Source organism: Xiphophorus hellerii, chromosome 2 (assembly GCF_003331165.1).
Source record: "Xiphophorus hellerii strain 12219 chromosome 2, Xiphophorus_hellerii-4.1, whole genome shotgun sequence".
Lineage (NCBI taxonomy): Eukaryota > Metazoa > Chordata > Actinopteri > Cyprinodontiformes > Poeciliidae > Xiphophorus > Xiphophorus hellerii.
Genome location: NC_045673.1, coordinates 32,511,705 through 32,530,461, shown reverse-complemented (window position 1 = coordinate 32,530,461; position 18,757 = coordinate 32,511,705). Strand labels below are relative to the sequence as shown.

At 39.0% G+C, this 18,757-nt stretch overlaps 1 protein-coding gene across 1 annotated transcript; it reads left to right on the top strand.

The window, feature by feature from the left end:
• The first annotated feature begins 1,615 nt into the window (after positions 1–1,615).
• tes (testis derived transcript (3 LIM domains)) lies at positions 1,616–18,272 on the top strand. The gene is made up of 7 exons (XM_032548317.1): positions 1,616–1,780; positions 5,030–5,115; positions 8,227–8,707; positions 12,010–12,570; positions 14,838–15,053; positions 15,141–15,299; positions 17,540–18,272. The coding sequence occupies exons 1-7, from the start codon at positions 1,754–1,756 to the stop codon at positions 17,729–17,731; spliced, it is 1,722 nt and encodes a 573-aa protein (XP_032404208.1). The 5' UTR covers positions 1,616–1,753; the 3' UTR covers positions 17,732–18,272.
• The last annotated feature ends 485 nt before the right edge of the window (positions 18,273–18,757 follow it).

Sequence of the window (18,757 nt, the reverse complement as noted above, 5' to 3'; positions counted from 1 at the left end):
ACTATTAGCTTTTTGGTTACTTCTCTGACAAATACTTTCCTGCCTGGCTTGTCATGTTAGGTTTGCAGTTATGCCATACTTCTTACATATCAGATGATGAATTGAACAATGCTCTGTGAGTCATTGAAATCCTAGAAACTATTGTATGACATGTCTATACTTTAAATGTATGTACAACTTTACCTCAAATCTGCTTAGTTCCTTGGTCTTTGGTATTCTGTTAATTCCCTATGCTTTCCAACAAATCTTCAAAACGTTCACAGACCAGTTGCATTTATACTCAGATGAAATCAAACACTAGATGGACTCTCTTTCATAATTGGGTGACCTTTGAAGGCTCTAGAATTGTATTGAGTGTAAAGTGTATGGTGTACGATATACTTTTCAGTTTGTTCTGTAAAAAAAAAACAAAAAACTTAAAAATCATGTATCGTTTTTCTCTCCACTTGATTGCACACTCATCTAAGTTTTGCCAGGCATTGCTGTATCTGTTCCTTATTGAAGGGCGTCCCACCATGTATGACCTGTGAGGGCGTGACAGTGTCATTTCCTCTGACAGGAACAGAGGCGGCACTTACAGGAAGCTGCTAACCACCATTGTTTCCTGTCACTGAGGCAACCCAGCAGCTGTTCCCCAGAATGTTTCTATGGCAGACTGTGAGTTGTAACAATGACCGCAAAAACACACAAAACACACCAGCTGTTTTGTGTGGTTTTTGGAATATTTGATTCTGCGCTTTAAAACTAGAATTCTTTGAACAGAGTTTTTGTTTTAATCTGCAACAATTGCGAATCACCTGTCAGCATACCAACAGATGCATTGGTATTATTTTAAAACGTCAGATCTTGGAAATAAATTTGTATCCATCAGAAGGTTGAGTATGTCAGAGGACAGTCATTTCCTTTTGTCATGCTGTGACCACGCCCCTCCGGGGCTGTCTTTGTTCCTGATAGGTTTAGATAAAAATGTGGCAAAGCGGAAGCACCCTCTCACAATCGCTGGAAGAAAAGTGAACGGGACCTTTGGAAGAAAGGATATTCAAGAATAAAAAGATGCTACCGGAAATACAAATACCTGCTTTCACAATAAAAAGCAAAAATTGTTAGGGAAGGAAATAAGTGTGATATAGTAACTCTTTAACTGAAATTGATCAAACTTGCTAAATACTGTGTATACTAAATTGTGCACTACTATTTTTCTTAGCAATATTAACAATAATAATAATATTATTAATAATAACTTAAAGCATTTTTTCATCATTAATATTTCCTATGCGCTGTTTTGTTTAATTTAAGTTTAGTTGTGTTAGACCAATGGAAAAGTGTGTGCATGAGTGACTGAACTAAGACCGTGATTCTCTGTTGTACAATTAGGAGACAAAAGTTTTTTGATTCTATTGGGATGAATGACATAAGTGTTTGCCCCACTATCACAGAATTTAAACCTTTCACACAAAATTAAGTATTTTACTTTATTTTGATCAAACTGCCGCTGTGTGGGCATTAGTCATTCATATCCAACAACCCCGTGTATTCGATATTTTAGGTTCGTAATTCATGAAAAGACTTGTTTTATTTTTCTGAAATATTTGAGCGGAAGTTGGGCCCGTGATTATGACCCGCTTGACACACGTGTGGCTCAGAGAGAGAGGAGACCGGTGCGGGGCTGTTTCATCTCTCTGTCCCGGGTTGTTCCTGTCGGTGCCAGCGCTCCTTCAGACTGAGTACCCGCCTCGGACACACAGCCAGCAAGATGGAGATAGAGAAGGAAATGAAGAAGGTGAGTTGTCCCGTCCAGTGGACTCTCCTCTGTCCTTGTGAACAGCTGGGAACGCCCTGAAAGGTGCGCCGAGCACCGAGCAGGTGGCGACAAAACCTCACCGTACTGATTCAATGGGTTACGATTCAATTCTTTAGGAGGCGTTTCTGACTCAAACTTTGAGACTGGAACAAATTAAAATGCATACTCAAATACACCTAACGCCACTTTGGAGTAATTTCTCTTAGTTTAAATGTCGTTTTTAAAATCGTACAGCTAGGTTCACAGAGTTAGAAAGCAACTTTAAGTTGTCGGAGATCAGTTACTTCCCCTTCCTGGTCAAGTTGCTCGTGCGAGTTCACAGATCACTTCAACTTGTTTCCTGTTTCAGTGTGGATGAAAACACAATTTTAAACGTTTAAAAGGGTCACAAAAGTAAATTAACCTGTTTGTTAAAGACGTATGTCTTCATTTGAAGCTATTGAACTTCTTCACAACAAATATAAACTCCAGTGCATTAAATTGGCATGTTGTTTTATGTCGGCGCAAAAAAATTGCAAAATTTTAAAGTAAATCGGAAAAAAGTATGTTTTACAAACAAACATAAATGTTTTTGGCATTTCTATTTAGGCCGTTTATCATGTAGCCTCCAGAATTAAAATCTAAATCCTACAGTACCTTGGGAAGTCATCTGATTAGTAAATAAGGTCCATCTGTTTAAATCCAGCTGTTCTGTGAAGGTTTCAGAGGTTTGTTAGAGAACATTGGTGAAAGCAGCTTCGTCAAGACAAAGAGGGGAAAAACTAGCAGAGACGTTTAAAGCCGAGTTAGGTTGTAAAGTGCTTTCTTGTTTTGTCTGTTTTAGGGAGCAATATTCCATCTTAAAATTGAAACAGGGAAGGAGAACATTAATCAGAGAAGCAGCCAAGAGGCTGGTTGTAACTCTTGTGAATGAATCTATAGACTGCTGTTAGATGTTAGATGTGCTGGTCAGGCAGAAATCCATTGTTGAAGTACAGCCATAAAACTTTCATTTATATTTTACCACAAGCCATGTAGAGGACACATGCACTTGCAACATAATGATGAGAAAAAATAATAAATATTACTCGTACTTGTGTCAGTCCAGGATTTCCCAGTGTACTGGCGGGGCACCCGGCTTCACCTGGCTCCCCACCAGACTAAGTGCCGTTTGTTTATTTTAAATAGTTTCTTTTATACACCAGTGTCAGTAAAGACGGATTAAGCCAGGTTTATAGTTGACGCATGGAACTGGTTGCAAGAGGGTGCACACCAGTTATGCCGCCCCTCCACCAGCCCATTGACTTCACATGCTGTTACTTTCAAATTATGATGTCTACTCATGCATGCGCCTCTGAATTATTGTAACATTTTGTTAACAAAAACATGGTGGGGCACTGATGGACTTCCATAGCTTCCCTACCACTGGGCTTAGCAGGTGGTTTTCTGGGGGAGGCCCTGCATTCTGTTGATGAAGTATTTAATCCATGCAAAAAACAAACATAAAATTTGCAGTAATCTATATTTTAAAAATATATTGATTCTACACTTTCTTAGTCAAATTATTAAGAGCCATTGTGGAAGGTCCAAAGAGCCACAGACATTATGTTTAATGCCACAGACATTAAACATAACGCAAGTTGAAAGTGTTGCATCATTTTCAGTCTCCTTTTTAGCATTTGGCAGCAAGCCAAATTGACAAAGATAATGCAGTATTTTAATTCCACAGTAGAGAAAGCTACATAGTTTCAGTAAGTAGGTACAGGGAAAAAAATATTGGTATTGGTTATTGTTACCAGTACCAAATGAATTTTAGTATGTCGGCATATCAGATATTGACCTAAAGTCCGTCAATATCGTCCATCCCTAAATGAAATTAGTTTGAATACACAGACACCATATGATGTAGTTTGAGTATTACACATTACTGTTGCTACACAAGCTGAGATTCCCAAAAGTATTCCCAGTTCTTGTTCCACGTGTGTGTGTGTGTGTGTTGGGATTTCATGTGATGGAGCAACATAAAGAAGCACAGCATTGTCAAGTGGAAGGAAAAAGAGACTGCTGTGTTGGAGGAACCTTGACTCATCTGCAGCAGTATAAACACTGTACCAGTGACCCTCAGTTATACACTTTGTCATCATTTCTACTGTTGGTGGAGTAAATAATTTCTAGAGTGAATCACCCTGTGAGCCTAGCCTCTTGCAGAGTCACTCATTAAACAAAGCATGGGGATGCAGATGAATACACACCCTTCCAACAGCTACTCATTTTCACTGTGCTCAGATAAATATTTAGACCACCACATGTTTTGACCTGTTAGCTTGGTCTTCTGCAAGTTTTGCTTGGATCTGAAGCTCATGAGTACAATTCAGTCTCTCTTAGATCCAGTGGTCTGTCGACAGTTCTAAATCTAATTGCAGTTTCTGCAGCTGTTGCTCTTAACTCTCCCATGAGGAGGAAGCCATTGCTGCAAACAGTCTCTTGTCTGCATTCCTCACCAGCAAGTGTCTTTTGGGTCAAAACATGCCTTTTGACAGCGGGGGTGCCTGCTGCGCTCCCATGAGGCTTTGAGCTTCATTGAAAAGTTACCCATATATGGAAATAAACAGCAGTAATGGGCTATGGTGCATATGACCATTGGCTGACACACATGTTCTAAGAGAAAAACAGATGTAAGAGTAGAATTGGCTTAAAGGGATAAAAGTTCAGATTGTTTTTCTTCAGTCGGGTTGAGATCTTTTCTTTTTCTTTGGCTGCAAACATCCTGTCGCTTCCTGAGGTATGTCGAGGAACCTAGAGCCTGGAGAAAAGGGGGAAATTTAACTAGTAAAGTTTTCAGTCTGTAGCAGGTCTGTTCATTAATGTAAGGCTCATGATCAACAGTTGTTTAAGTCAAAAATAGGACGCTACCAGCCTGAGCTCTGGAGAGTTGCCTCTCTCCTCCAGGATCAGCACCATGTGTTCATTTCCAGAAACAACAATATTCCCAAGAATCCACTCCCAGCCTTCAGTAGACACTTTATCCATGTCGTCTCAAAATACCTCTCTGAATTATAATCATTGCCCTCCATCAGGAGGGGGAATGCAATTTCAAATCTTACTAGCTATGTCAGAAATATGTCCATTTTGGAATCCGTGTCCATTAAAAACTTATTCAGGTAATCTTTCTCGAGTCATTTTAAATTCACCTAATATTAAGTCAAGTCTAAATATTAATGATGTTTTTGTTTTTTTTCTCTTTTCCAGGCGACTCTCGGCCACGAATTTGGCGCCGGAGCGGCGTGCTTAAAATGCAAGGACAAATGCGAGGGATTCGAGCTGCACTTCTGGAGGTTTGCACAATCTGTTTGTGTTGACAGTGATGCATGACGAGAGCAAGCACAGAGAGCAGAAGAGTTTAATGTCCTGCTCTCTCACTCAAGAGTCACAATTTCTAATGTCTAGATCTCTGACCAAATTTGGCTGATTCCCATTTCCATTTAAAAGCTAACTGGTTAAATATTTTCTGCTTTATTATTTGGGTTGGAAGCAGAAATGATGTTGAATCATGTGTGTGAGACAACAGTCACTGCATAACAAGGTTTTACTTATACTCAGTGTTGGTGTAAGCGTTTAAGACACAGCAGAATAACTTTTGTCCATTTAATAACACTAAATATTTTGACGTAAATATCACTCAGTAGTATAGTGCTGCATATTTCACCATGGCCTAATAGATATAATAAAAGGAAAACAAAAGGCTTTATTCATCGAGTCAATGTGATGTCATTCCTCCTTGGTTTAATTAAAGTGCTCTGGCAGCAGCAGGAGTTCACAGCCTGATTGTGTCCCGTTCCTATGGAAATCAGACACCCCTCGGAGATTTATGTTGTCTTAGTTTAGCTTTAACAAAAGTGACAGTTTTGGTGTAAATTTCGAACTCCGGAAAACAGCTTGATTTGGGTTTCTGTTTAAAGCTACAAATCAGCCACAGTAAGAGGTTAAAAACGGCCCTCCAGGCTGCTAGCTGGGACTTCTGACTGTGCAGACCATTAAAGTCACTCATTCCCAAGGAGTGAGACCACTGCTCATAAAACTGTAGCACTCCTGGCTGGATCGCCAAACTTTGTCGTCAGAGAAACTATTGACCTGTGGCATACTTCTCACAACAACTAGAGCTACTTTTCTTGAGTCCCAAGACTGTTGTCAAGTTAGAATGTTTGTTCTTTTTTTCTTTTTTGGCTCCTTGCGCGTCAAACTGTTTAAAAAGCTAATGCAGTTCAATTTGATACATTATTCCTCTTCACAGCTAAAGTTTGGTATGTTCAAGCTCAAACATGCCTAGTCATAAATGATGTCAGAGTTGACTACAAGCATGGAGATATCTGTGTTGAGGCTTGTTAAAGGCTCTGTGATTTGAACAATATCACAGAGGAGTTGATGCTTATATACTGTTTAAATAAACAGTACAGCTAGCTATTTCAAAATAGCTAACTGTACTGGAGTTAAAGTACAGTTAGCTGTACAAAAGAAGACATTCGGTCTGAGCCTCTTGCTCTTGCGTACGTAAAAAGTCCAAAAATTATGCTTTTCTATATTTCTATATTAGAAGTAAAATAATCTTAATTACTGGGGGAAAATACATTTGTTTGCTCTGCAGCCTAATTTCAGATAAGTATCATAAGATTTTCCATATTATCTAAAGCGAAACATGTAAGATAACCCTGAAGTGTAGTATGAAGGCTGCCATATTCATCAGAACCCAGTCAACCCGCAGTTGTCATGTGATTTTGGGACGTTCATATTTACACAAACATTTAAAAAATCTAGAAACTGAAACTGACAAAAACAATAGTTTGACTGCCTTGGTCAAACATGTAAAAATAAGCTGCAACAAACCTTCCAAATGGTTCAGAAAGTGCAATTAGGAATTCTAAATATAATGTACAATAAAGTATTAAGTCACTTTGAGCACATAGCATTAAATTGATTAGATCTACCCTTAAAGTTTGGGCACATTATCACTGATACCCTATCTAGAATTTTTTTCAGTATTAGGACCGATGCAGATCAATGCGTCTCTAATTATTATAGTTATTTAGGGAAGAATCATTGAACTGTACACAATGGGCTCTTTGCATCTGCTGCGCCGATGTCACAACCGCATGCGGCTCTCTTTTTTCCGCTTTGAGTTACCATGACAGCTAAAAAAGACAAAGTTGTATTTCAGACGCAAATAAAACAATACTATGAACATTGCTGTCTTCCTAATATAATGGGCTTTTAAGTTTTCATGGATTTCCAAGCGATCCTGAATTAAGAAGACGGTGGCTTGTAAATATTCGTCGCTACCAGTTAAAGCTAACGCCGCACAGCAAAGTTTACAGCCTTCACTTCACTCCGGATCAACGTCTTCAGCCTAAAGCAGAAGGTAAAGGAGCCTCCTGTGTTATTTCCATGGAATCACTTCTGTATTCAGCCTGAAAGAGAGTTTATGGGAACGAGAGAGCAGACCAGAGCCAGACAGCTGAGCAACTGATCTGCCTGTACACACTGCTGTAAACACGTCCTGCTTCACAAGAAGCATGCAAAACTAATAAAGTGAACTAACACGGAGACCTTAAGGAACACGGCCATATTTTTCTAAAAGCAACGAACCTGAACCGTCATCTGAACTAGAACTCTGACACCAGAGCTGCTCTACTGTTAAGTTATGGGCTTGTTGTTCCTCAGGCTTCACAAGCAAAAAGCCTGAACCGTAAAATCCACGTTACTTGGTCTCTGACACTAACGACAATAAACGCACGTAATATACTTGGAAAAAAAGGTAAAAACATTGTCCGGTAGAATGGATGAAAAATGTTTAGATACTTAAATAGCACATTTTTACAAGAAAAATGTTTAGCATAAGCTAAAGCTAATGTTAGCCACAAAGTTTAAAGAAAGTAAAACTCACCTTCGTATCTGTGAACGTATAATGAGGCGAACATCTTAAAACCTTTCTCCAGCTACTTGTTGGGGCTTTGGATCGATGTACATCATTAACTGTTACCTTGGACAAGCCCTGAAAACACCCAGTGGAAAGAGCCATTTTCAGTAGATCGGAAACGATTGAGCCGCTTTTCCCCGAACGCGGAAGCTGACCTGCAAAGAGCCCATACCTCACCGTGTCAGATTTACGTTCTTCAAAACGTATATCTGACATGTACAAAAACCACTTTGCTATCTGGGTGCAATACCACATACAACACAGCAACAATTTTCTGACCAGTCATACAACACTTCACAAAGATCTCTGTTGAAATAGTTCGACCCAGGTTTGGTGTCAAATTCATAAGGCAAATGTCCGTCTGCGAACAAAATGATGCAGTTTACGTCACGCATTGATGAGAGCCAACTGCAGCACTCCGTATGAAGTCTGAGGAGCCTTTAACGTGACAAGAAACTCTTATTTTCTTGTGCAGGAAAATTTGTAGGAACTGTAAGTGCGGCCTCGCAGAACACGACGTGTCAATGAACTCAGAGGAGAACAAGAAGGTTGGCAAGCTTTTTGAAGACACTAAGTACACAGGCCTCATAGCCAAACTGAAGACAGATGGCATCCCCAGGTACCAGGGGAACATGGTGACCATCACTCTGCCCAGCCCTGCCACTGCTTACACAGTGCCCCCTATGGCTTCCTCTACGATTGTACCTCCTTCCCCCACAGTGGCGTATGCACAGCCTGCTGTGACCTCTCCTGGGCCGGTGCTCATTGGCTCTCCAGCACAAGCCCAGGGGAAGCCTCTGGTTCTGTCCACAGACGTCACCGTCACTCCAGTTAAGGCTAACAAGGTGCCGGTCACTGCCAGTGCTACAGCTGCCAATGTGGTTCCAGTCCCCAAAGATGTTCCAATGAAATCCATCACCTATGAGTGGGCACCACCAGTGGCCAACAAGCATCTGGTAAGACTCTGAATCATTCATTAACTTTCTCTGTTTAGATTTAGGGGGTCAGTTTCTGAAAAGTCTTTCTATCGGCCACTAAAGAAATGTGAACTGTTGTTGCGCAACACCCCCCCTACTCTCTCTACTCCCTAACTCTCTACTTCCTCTTCTGAGAGGGTAGATGGGCTTCCAGCTCTCCATCTAATGGATGAATTGACTTTCCTAAATCTGCTGGGATTTACCCTGTCCAGAACTGAAGTAAACTCTGTTTAAAGCTGGTGTTGAGAAATGATTCGCCTGGTTTCTGATGACCTCTATCCAGATGCTCCACCCTTCTTCCCCCTGTGAATTAGCCAGACTGAGCTAATTCACAGTCAACTAGTTTCACAGAGCACACCTGTTAATGGTCGCTCTTTCACTTTATTACAACTTGCACTTGTTACTGAACCAGGTTGGTTTTAGTGACTCGGGCGAGTCCCAAGGATGATGTTTTACATATAGTTTGGGCTAAAAGCAAACTAACTCCCCAGAATCAAACATCATAGCTATTTTACAACCATCAAAAAACTTTGGGGTGACTTATTAATTGAATGTCCATAACATCTTTTAGATTTTCTTTATGTTCAATATTTTATTAGTAAGGTCTTTTTTGCAAGGGTCAGTACAGCTTAATTCAGTAGCAGAAATAATCAAACAAGTAAACTCAATCATCTAGTCTATCTTTCCCTGTTCACTGAGAACTAAAAAGGGAATCTTTGAGAGAGACGGACGGAGTATGGCGTTTCAAACCCCAGACCTGGCCTGATGATGATGTGTGAAGACTTTCTATTTCAGACATACGCCATACTCCGTCCGTCTGAACCCAGCTGATGAGAGAAGTGCGATTTGAAACCACATGTTGCGGGGCTGACGGGTTGGTCCCCATGCGCTGGACAGTCTTCGGCTCTTTGGCCCCGGCTCTTCTTCAGCTGCAGAGTTCTTTGTCCATCTCGATTTTGGCTCGAAGCTGCCTGGAGGATCCAACCAAAGGTTCCTCTTTTGCACTCACCCTTAATAGGGTTTATCCACCATTCTTCAAAAAGATAGGAAACCTCCTCAAATACAGCAAATAATCCATCTAGCTATTCTAAAATGGTTTGCAGACCAGATTTTACTCAAAGCGGTAAATAAAGAGGTTCCTCATTAAACTGTCCTGTCTTCATCTGGCTTGGAGGTACTATATTCCATTTGAAATCAAATGAAGTGTCATTTCATTTTGAGCAACACCATGGAAAGTTAGTAGTGGTTACAGGGACCATGTCAGAGCCAGACTTAGAGGGATTTTTTAATTGGTGTTTTTGGTTTGTAGGGTTGGTTCGGAATTTAACTTTTACAGCACAACAGCGACACTCTCTGGTCTCTTTAGGTACTACTTTGCTTCTTTCACTACAGTTTTTGAGGAGATGAATAAATTCAGTTCTATGACGGATCACAATTCCTAGTTCTGGGAATTCTGAATCAAATCAAAATGCTCAAAAAATTATTTTAGTCAGCATAATTTTTTTTGTACACTTGTATTTTGAATATTTCTTCTACATTTTTTTATTTTAAGAAAAGCCAGGCAGCTAAGCTGATGTGATACTAATAATTTCAGTTAAAGAATTTTATGCACAAATTTATTTTTGTTAGTAAAAATTAGGAATTTGATAATGTATGAAACTTTATAGAATTGTCTTCAGTAAATGCTGTGCCAATAAATGCACTGTCTTTTTCCTAACGTCAGTCTCATAATTTAAACAGAATCTCTCGGCTGTTTGAATAGAAAAATTAGTTTTTGAATTAGAAATTGTTTCAGAATTGAATCATGTCCTTAAAAATTGGATTTGAATTTCTAATCAGTTGTTCAAGGTAGGGCTGAAACGATTCCTTGAGTGATTCGAGTACCTCGATTATTAAAATTCCTCGAGGAAAATTATCTGCCTCGAAGCTTTGTTAAGTTATATTTTATTATTTACTGCACCGAGTTCCGGCCGGGTTATCACTTGCGTTGCACAGCGCTCTCACTTCCGCCTGAGTTATTGACGAAAGCTAAGTGTTAGCAGCACAACGTCCAGTTTTCAAGTTCGGCCTGGGAGGATTTTATTGATTCATGATAATGTCCGGGTCTTCATTGTTTCATCCTTAAAATGACTGACGCGATGCCTGGAGTACGGCAGCTTTTCTCCTCCCAGAGCTGCTGCCTGGTGGCGGTTCAGAGCGAACTGCGAGCGATGAAGGTGTATTTATACAGGTGAGCTGATAGACTGAACACTGCAGGCGGCTGAGCATTAGATGATTAAAGTAAGTGTAGTCTTACAGACGAACCGGAAAATGTATTTCGTATCATTCCGATCTGAACAAATGGGTGGCGGTCTGGAGCGCATCGTGACAGTACATAGCTGGTAGATGAGTTTCTGAGTGTGACGAACAAAGGTGTCAAATCCCGTCGCTAACATGAACACAAAAGCTATATATGTCTGGGCAAGGTGAGAGTTCATCTATTAAACTCACTAAATATGAATACAGAAACCAAAAGCTGAACATAGAAAATGTTTTAATAAGCTTATTTGTGAGCCTGCCTCTTTATTATTAAATTGAATATAATTTCTGATTTTTGTGTAACGTTTCTTCAGGTTAACATAGAAAGTGAGCTATTATTATTACAGGTTAATTTTCTAAACTACAGAAAAGTTATTGTTAGGGAAGCACAAATATGAAATATTGGACTGATGTTGATATGTGATAGTAATACTGATGTTATGTTAGATTTACCAATGTTTTATTTGATCATTTTTAACTGATTACTCAACTAATCGTAAGAATAATTGATAGATTACTCTATTACTAAAATATTCGTTTACAACAGCCCTACTTCAAATACATTTTACTATTCTCAATAAACAGTGTTTCCCCTCTGCAGAGTCTGTTTATTTTATGTTTTTGCTCTATGTGTAAATTTCTTATGTTTTTTCAAAATCACCTCTTTCTACTTTGGGTCCTAAATGATTTGCTCTATTTATGTCTGTAAATGTGTTATTTACAAATATTTTAAAAATATTTATCTAAAATGTAATGGCTGTTCTAATGATTCCTAGTCAGTTTTTACTCCTGTAGTCTTTGTTTAGTCTAAAGTTGAATCTGAAAGAGCCATGTTGTGGTTTTCTGTGGGCTGCAAGGCAGAACAGTTTTTGTAGAGTCTCTCTGATTGCTTCTTTGATTTCTTCCCACAGCTCTGTCTTCTAATCATCCCTCTTTAAACATTTTGAACTTGAACTAGATTTGAATTCTCTCCCCTCCATCAGGCGGTGCGCTACATTGAACTGCTCCCACCTGAGAAGCGTCCAGTTGCCGGGACGCAGGGGGCCGCTTACCGCCGGCAGCAGATGGATCGCCAGCTGCCTGAGCATGACCAGGACCCGTCCAAGTGCCACGAGCTGAGCCCTGCGGAGGTGAAGCAGATGCAGCAGTATGTCCGTAAATGCAAGGACGAGGCGTTGGGCGTCGGAGATGTCCTGCTGCCTGAGGAGGTGGCTCAGATTCAGGCAGGTGGAGCGGGTGCAGCAGCTGCTGGTTCTGGAGGTACACCTGGGAGGGCTGGGTTTGGTCCCGTAGCAGCTGGTGTTGGAGGGGCTGGAAACGTACCAGGTCTTGGAGCTGGTGGTGCCAATTCTGGACCAGTTCTTGCAGGTTCTGGTGTTGGTGGATTTGGACCTGCAGGACTTGGAGCTGGAGCAGGATCTGGATCTGGATACACTCCAGGGTCAGGGACTGATCAGTCTGCTGGTCTGGGACCTGCCACAGGGTCCCTGGGTACCGCTGCCACTGCTGGAGCCATCAACGCCGGACTGCCACAGAAGAACTTTGTAAGGAATTAGTTTTTAAAAATTTTTCTTAGTTATACAGCAGTGTCATGCCTACACCTGTTACGGTAATAAATTACCTGGGTGATAAATTGTCCCAGAAGTTATTCTGATAAACAATAATGTTGTTTTGAGACAATTTTCAAGTAACGTAACGGTATAATACAAGAAAATATTCTGAAAGATCAATAAACTTTAAATTTTAATTAACAAGTAACACTGGAACTGGAAGTCATTCTAAATATCAAAAATAAAAAAACAAAACAGTAGAAACAAGAAAATCTCTGAAGTCTGTAAAAAAAAAAAAATTGTCCATTAAAAAGGGTCTATTTGAGACCTAGACAGCAGACTGAAAACTTTTATCTTCCAGCTTTTGGTAGAAAAAGAGAAAAACTGTAAATTATGAAAATAGAAATGACTGATTTTGTTTTTATTTGTCATACAATTAATTAGTTTATTGCATATTGTGGCAGGCTCAGTCATACCTCAAATTATCCAAGGTAAAAATATTTTCTAGAAATTCTTTTTAAAGGCTTACTTTGGTCTTTTGACTAACCTTTCATCTTATGGCTGAAAGATGATTGTTATATGGCATGAAACAAAGTCTTGCCAGTCAAATTCAGAATGTTATGATTTCCAAATGTAAATGCTCTATAATGGGCATTTTGGTTTAAAAAAACAGAACAAAACAAAAAAAACACTTAAGTTTAGTCAATGTAGTTTTTACAGCTTGTTTTAAGTATTATAACACAAAACATATGTTGATGTAAAATGTGTACATTTTTAAAATTTAATTTTGCATAAATAAAAAAATACACAGAAGTTAAATAACTATTTTTGGATAGAATACAGTGGTGTAACACTATCACTTTGAGATTTTATCATGTGGCCACTTTATCTTAAGCAAGAATATATTATTATTATTACTATTGCTGCTAGCAGCTGTTGTATTTCAGCAATTTATGACTCTTGAATTAATACTCGTATCATATATTCTGTTTTACATTGTGATGGTTTTGTGTTTCTTCTCACACCTTCAATCCAACTGACTTTGAAAATGAAAGCTTTCAGAATTATGATTGTACACATAAAATCCTAATCGATAAAATCAATACAAGCTTACATTTGCACAGTTTTTCCACAGTGTGATCAGTACATGTAGTACTAGAGAATGCTAATGTTATTCCCATATCGGACACTAGGGGGAGCCGTGACTCTCCCTGTGACAGCCTTCCCAGCAGTCCCAGCATCATCATGGACAGTCAGTCAGAGCCTCATGGTTCCACAAACTCAGCTGTGCAGTTTGTGCTCATTTTATTGCTGCACTCATAAGAAGCAAAAGGTTTAGATGACACAGTCATAGTGGTATTGATCAGAATAAGCATGTTTCCTTTTTTAAAAAAAATCTATTTATTTTTTCTGGATGTAAACACATTGTAGAGAGATGTCCAAGGAGTGGTCTGTGGGCCATTTGTGGCCAAAGAATGATTTTGTTTGATCAAAATTCAAGAAAGGTTCAAATATGACCCTCCCTAGTCAGATGATGCAGATGGAAATATTTTTAAGCACAAGTCTTTTATTAACCGTGTTTTTAGCTTTCAGTTTCTGATTAAATAAAAAGTGGTTGAGGAGATCTTTTAATTAGACAGTTTTGGTTAAACAACTTGTCATTGCTGCTCGACAGGATCATGAGATTATTTTTAAAGTGTTTTCTGTCTCCTTTTAATAGCCTGAATTTATTCATTTTGACCTGAACCCTAAATAAGTCAGATTTTTCCATGTTTCATCATTGTGTAATATTTTTAGATTTATTCAAGTTATAGTTGACTAACTAATTAAGTCAAGCAGGACTGCCTGTTTGACTTCTTACATCTTTAAGGAAATGCACTTATTTTCACCAAGTTAAACGATTTGTTAGGTGAACTAAAGCTACGTTTTGAATTAAATAGGCTTATTCATCTTTACAAGTTTTATTTGTATAGACTTTTTTGTTAAAAGCCAAAACTCATAGATAGGAAGAGTAAGTCTAATCTATTTTTACACCTTGTCCCAGCCTCAAAGAGAAACACTAGAATTAAATCTGATTTGATTGATTAATTTTCTGGGGTAAAATGTCAGTCATTTTGTGATGTTTTTGTCTGTTTTTTCTTTAACATAGTAAAAGGTCATTGATGAAAATAGAATGTTTTCATCCACAAAAATAACACTGACTTTAGGTTGTTAGGAAGCTCAATTAAGTTGACAACCGTTTTTCTCTTTTCCTTTTCAAGTCGTGCCACCACTGTAAGAAGCCCATGCTGCTGGGCGAGCCGGCCGTCTATGCCGAGCGGGCCGGCTATGACAAACTGTGGCACCCGGCGTGCTTTGTGTGCTGCACCTGCAGTGAACTTCTGGTAGACATGATTTACTTCTGGAAGAAAGGCAAGATGTACTGCGGACGTCACTATGGAGACAGCGAGAAGCCCCGATGTGGCGGCTGTGATGAGGTGATGACAACCAGTCGCTCTTAGATTGGAAACGTACATGTTTGCTTAAAAAGGAGTTGACACCTGTGTGCGTGTGTGTGTCCACAGCTGATCTTCAGTAATGAATACACTCAGGCGGAGGGACAGAACTGGCATCTGAAGCATTTCTGCTGTTTTGACTGTGACTGCATCCTGGCTGGAGAGACTTATGTGATGGAGAACGACAAGCCCATCTGCAAACCCTGCTACATGAAAAACTACGCTGTGGTGAGTCTGGCATCCTGACTTTGTTCCAGGAGAAGTTGTCATTTTTAACCTGGAACACACACATGCACACACAGAGACCTGGGGAATTCTGGGAAGTTTTAGTCAATGGCTGCTCTAACAATCCACTGCAGGACTTCGAAACATGTTTTGTGTTTTTTATGGTGGGTTATTTGGAGACATTATCTACATCAGATGGTTAATTAAATAAAATTGATTTGTAATAGAGACCAGAGGTAACAGCTAGTCTAAGTGGAGCCATATCCATAGTCTTTCTACTATCTTTAAATGACTCCAATCTCTCTCTTTGTGACTAAAATATTGCTTTATAAATCTTTTAACCGGCTGTAACATTTACATCAAATATTTATTTAACACTGGAAGTAGAGTATTATGTAGAATAGACTTTTTTTAGCTTTACATCATGTTATAATGTTATTCTGACATCATAAATATACCTGGGGTGTTGCCTTGATTCTTTCATGCGTGTTTGAAAAATCATCTAATCTCCATGGCAACCATTCAGCTGTGCAAAATGCCTGCTTGGATCTAGCTCTGCCTTTGAGACTCAGCTCCTCCTCAGAGCTCCAGCTTCCAAACTTCCACCTCATAGAGCCTCCCCTCCCCCACTACTCCTCCACTCAGCTCCTTCAGACTAGCCAGCAGTAATTAGCAAACACATGTTGGAACTGAGCATCTGCTGAGCTCATTATAGGAGCTACTTGTCAGTGAAACACTGGTAAAAACGTTGTTAAAAAAACTCAATAGAGTCCCAAAGGCACCGGTTCAGAAAGAAACTGGACCTGAGACAAAAGCCCAATTTAAGATGATAAATTACGAAATCAGATGTCTTTTAAGTCATAATTTGATATACATAGCATTTTTATAACAAGTGAAGTTAACTTGTTTGAGCTATAAAATGGCGCTATATGGCTGGAAAACACATAATACTGTCTCTTTAAATAAATGTAATTATTTAATCTGGAGATCCTACTCCATGAATGGCCATTCCAAGAACTAGAATGTGTTAAACGAGATAATGCAAATATGTGATGGGTAACTAATATATAAAAATCTACAATGAACCAGTCAGGTTTTTCTTGGTGGATACCAGTCTCTGCTTTTCTTTGATTGTTGATCTTTTGATTCAGATTGCTTTTAAGGAGCATAAAATAAGAGTCTTTGTGTAAACTTTGTTTTAGTTCAACAATTAAATCTAAAAACCTTTGACTACAAATAAATGTTACTGAACTGAAAGTGCTTTATGAAGCGTGTTGATGTTTAAAATAGACGATCCATTATGGTGGTTCCAGTCAGGTGCAGTTTTAGTTAGGATTTAAATAAAATCATGTCTTTAGGATGTTTATTTGACCTTCACGAAGCTTTCAATTTGTATTTCTACTGTTTGACATTTTGTTTACAAATTTGGTCACCTGTAAAGGTTTTATGTGTAAATCATTAATGTATAAGGCAGTTGAAATAGAAAATCAATGAAAGTGTTTATTAAAGGAAAGATCATGCACCATGACAACAACATCAACACTGTGCTTTTAGCACTAACAGAAACAGGAAGATGTTAAAGTATGTTGCAGTTTAATGAACCAAACAGACCTCATGCTTTCTGCTGCCAGTGTAGCTGTTCCCACATCAGAACCCAAGTTCAGCAGAATGAAAGCTCTGAGGTTTCGACTGATTTGTTTGGGTCTTATTCACTTCATCAAATCAGAAGAGTGGCTTTTAGAAATGGGTATATTGCATGATCTAAACAGAATTGAATTGATTTTATGTTACTGTTGCCTGGGAGCTGCTGGTAACTTCAATTTCCTGAGGGAGTCTTCCCAAAGGATCAATAAAGTACAAGTCTAAGTCTAAGTCTAACACATATTATTTTATATACAGTTAAAATATTGAAGGTAAAGCTTATACATAAAGGGAATTACCTCTTACTGCCAGCTGGAAGATATTATTACTATTAATGGTAACATAATGATTGCAGTACTTTTTAAAAACTCTTCTGCAAAGAAGGAATCAACTTTAAAACTCTCTTTGTATGACTGTGCATACAGTAATAACTGATTAAATCCCCACTAAAGCTGCTATCCGTGTATATACTCTTCCATGTGATACTCATTTGTAAACATTAGGATGGGTCCTGTGCATGTGACTTAGTGATCTGACCAAATATGTGATATATTGAAGGAGGAGGACTGGATTTGACGTCATGATGTCCTTCCTCTTCCCAGAGATGTGCCTCATGCCAGAAGGCGGTGGAGCCTGAGGCTCAGAGAGTTTCCTACGGCGAGCACCACTGGCACGCCGAGCCGGACTGCTTCAAGTGCTCTGGTTGCACCAAGTGCCTGATTGGCCAGCGCTTTATGGCAGTGAAGAACTGCCTGTTCTGCTCCGTGGAGTGCAAGAAGAAAGTCATGACATAGACTGTCCTATCTGTCTTCCAGAGCAGAGAGAACAACAGTGGACAGTGATGGCTTGTAGTTGGGTTAACATGTTAGTGTGGCTGTTCCCTTTAATATAGAAAGCTACTGCAGGAGTGTCTTCAAGTAAGGGCAAGGGGTCAGGGTTGACTTGCACTGATTTTGTTTACAATTTTTACTTTTAACTAAAGTCGTGCCCATATTTTGACATATTCAGCTTCTAAGCCACCAGCTGTTCATTACATACTTTGACTTTACATTATCTTCCCAACTCTGAAAGTGGTCAAAATGTAGACAATAGCATCATGTTCTGGCTCTAAGCATTGCTGAACTGCCACATCTGATTTAGAGTGCACATGTAACATGTGTTTTTTATGTCACTCATTGTACATGATAATGTGGTTTATAAAAAACACTGCAGAATTGATTTAACACCTGTCTGCTGTCTCATCCCACACTCTGCTCCTCACTGTAGCACTCCACATTGTGCAGATGTTTCATTGTTTATTTGTTTTATTCTTAGAATAAAAGTAACATAAATGTATGTATCCTGTAGCTTCAACTGACTGCAAACAGCCCTCACCTCAACAGTTTGAAGAGAGATTTTTTTTCTGGATCACATACTGAGAATCTAACAGAAAAGAACATTCTAAGGAAATCATAGAAACTTTAAGGATTTTTTTTAATACTCCTTTTGACTTGGACATTTTTATGGCTCCTTGTAGTACGACTGCAGTAGTCTTATGTGGGATCCAAAATTCCAGTGAACCTTCAGATACTAAAGCAGGCCCTTTGCTAAGTGGAATACAATCTTTATTGATTAATGTTTTATCCAAAATAAAATCAGCAAGGATTTTCCATTATAACTTTTTACATCAGAGGACTCATTATTCTAAGATTTACGGCAAACTTAGACTCATAACAGGCAATCGGCACATTTCAGACAGTAGTTTTTCTGTAAACATACATTTTCCCTGTGCTCAGTTGAAGAATGGCCCTCAAAGTTTGATTTATTTTTAATCATCCTTA

Bases quoted from the DNA above. Each gene is read 5' to 3' on its own strand.
- tes (XM_032548317.1), top strand. From the start codon at position 1,754: ATGGAGATAGAGAAGGAAATGAAGAAG. The intron at 8,708-12,009 runs GTAAGACTCTGA...CCCCTCCATCAG, and splicing joins CAGTGGCCAACAAGCATCTG to GCGGTGCGCTACATTGAACT. The intron at 15,300-17,539 runs GTGAGTCTGGCA...TCCTCTTCCCAG, and splicing joins ACATGAAAAACTACGCTGTG to AGATGTGCCTCATGCCAGAA.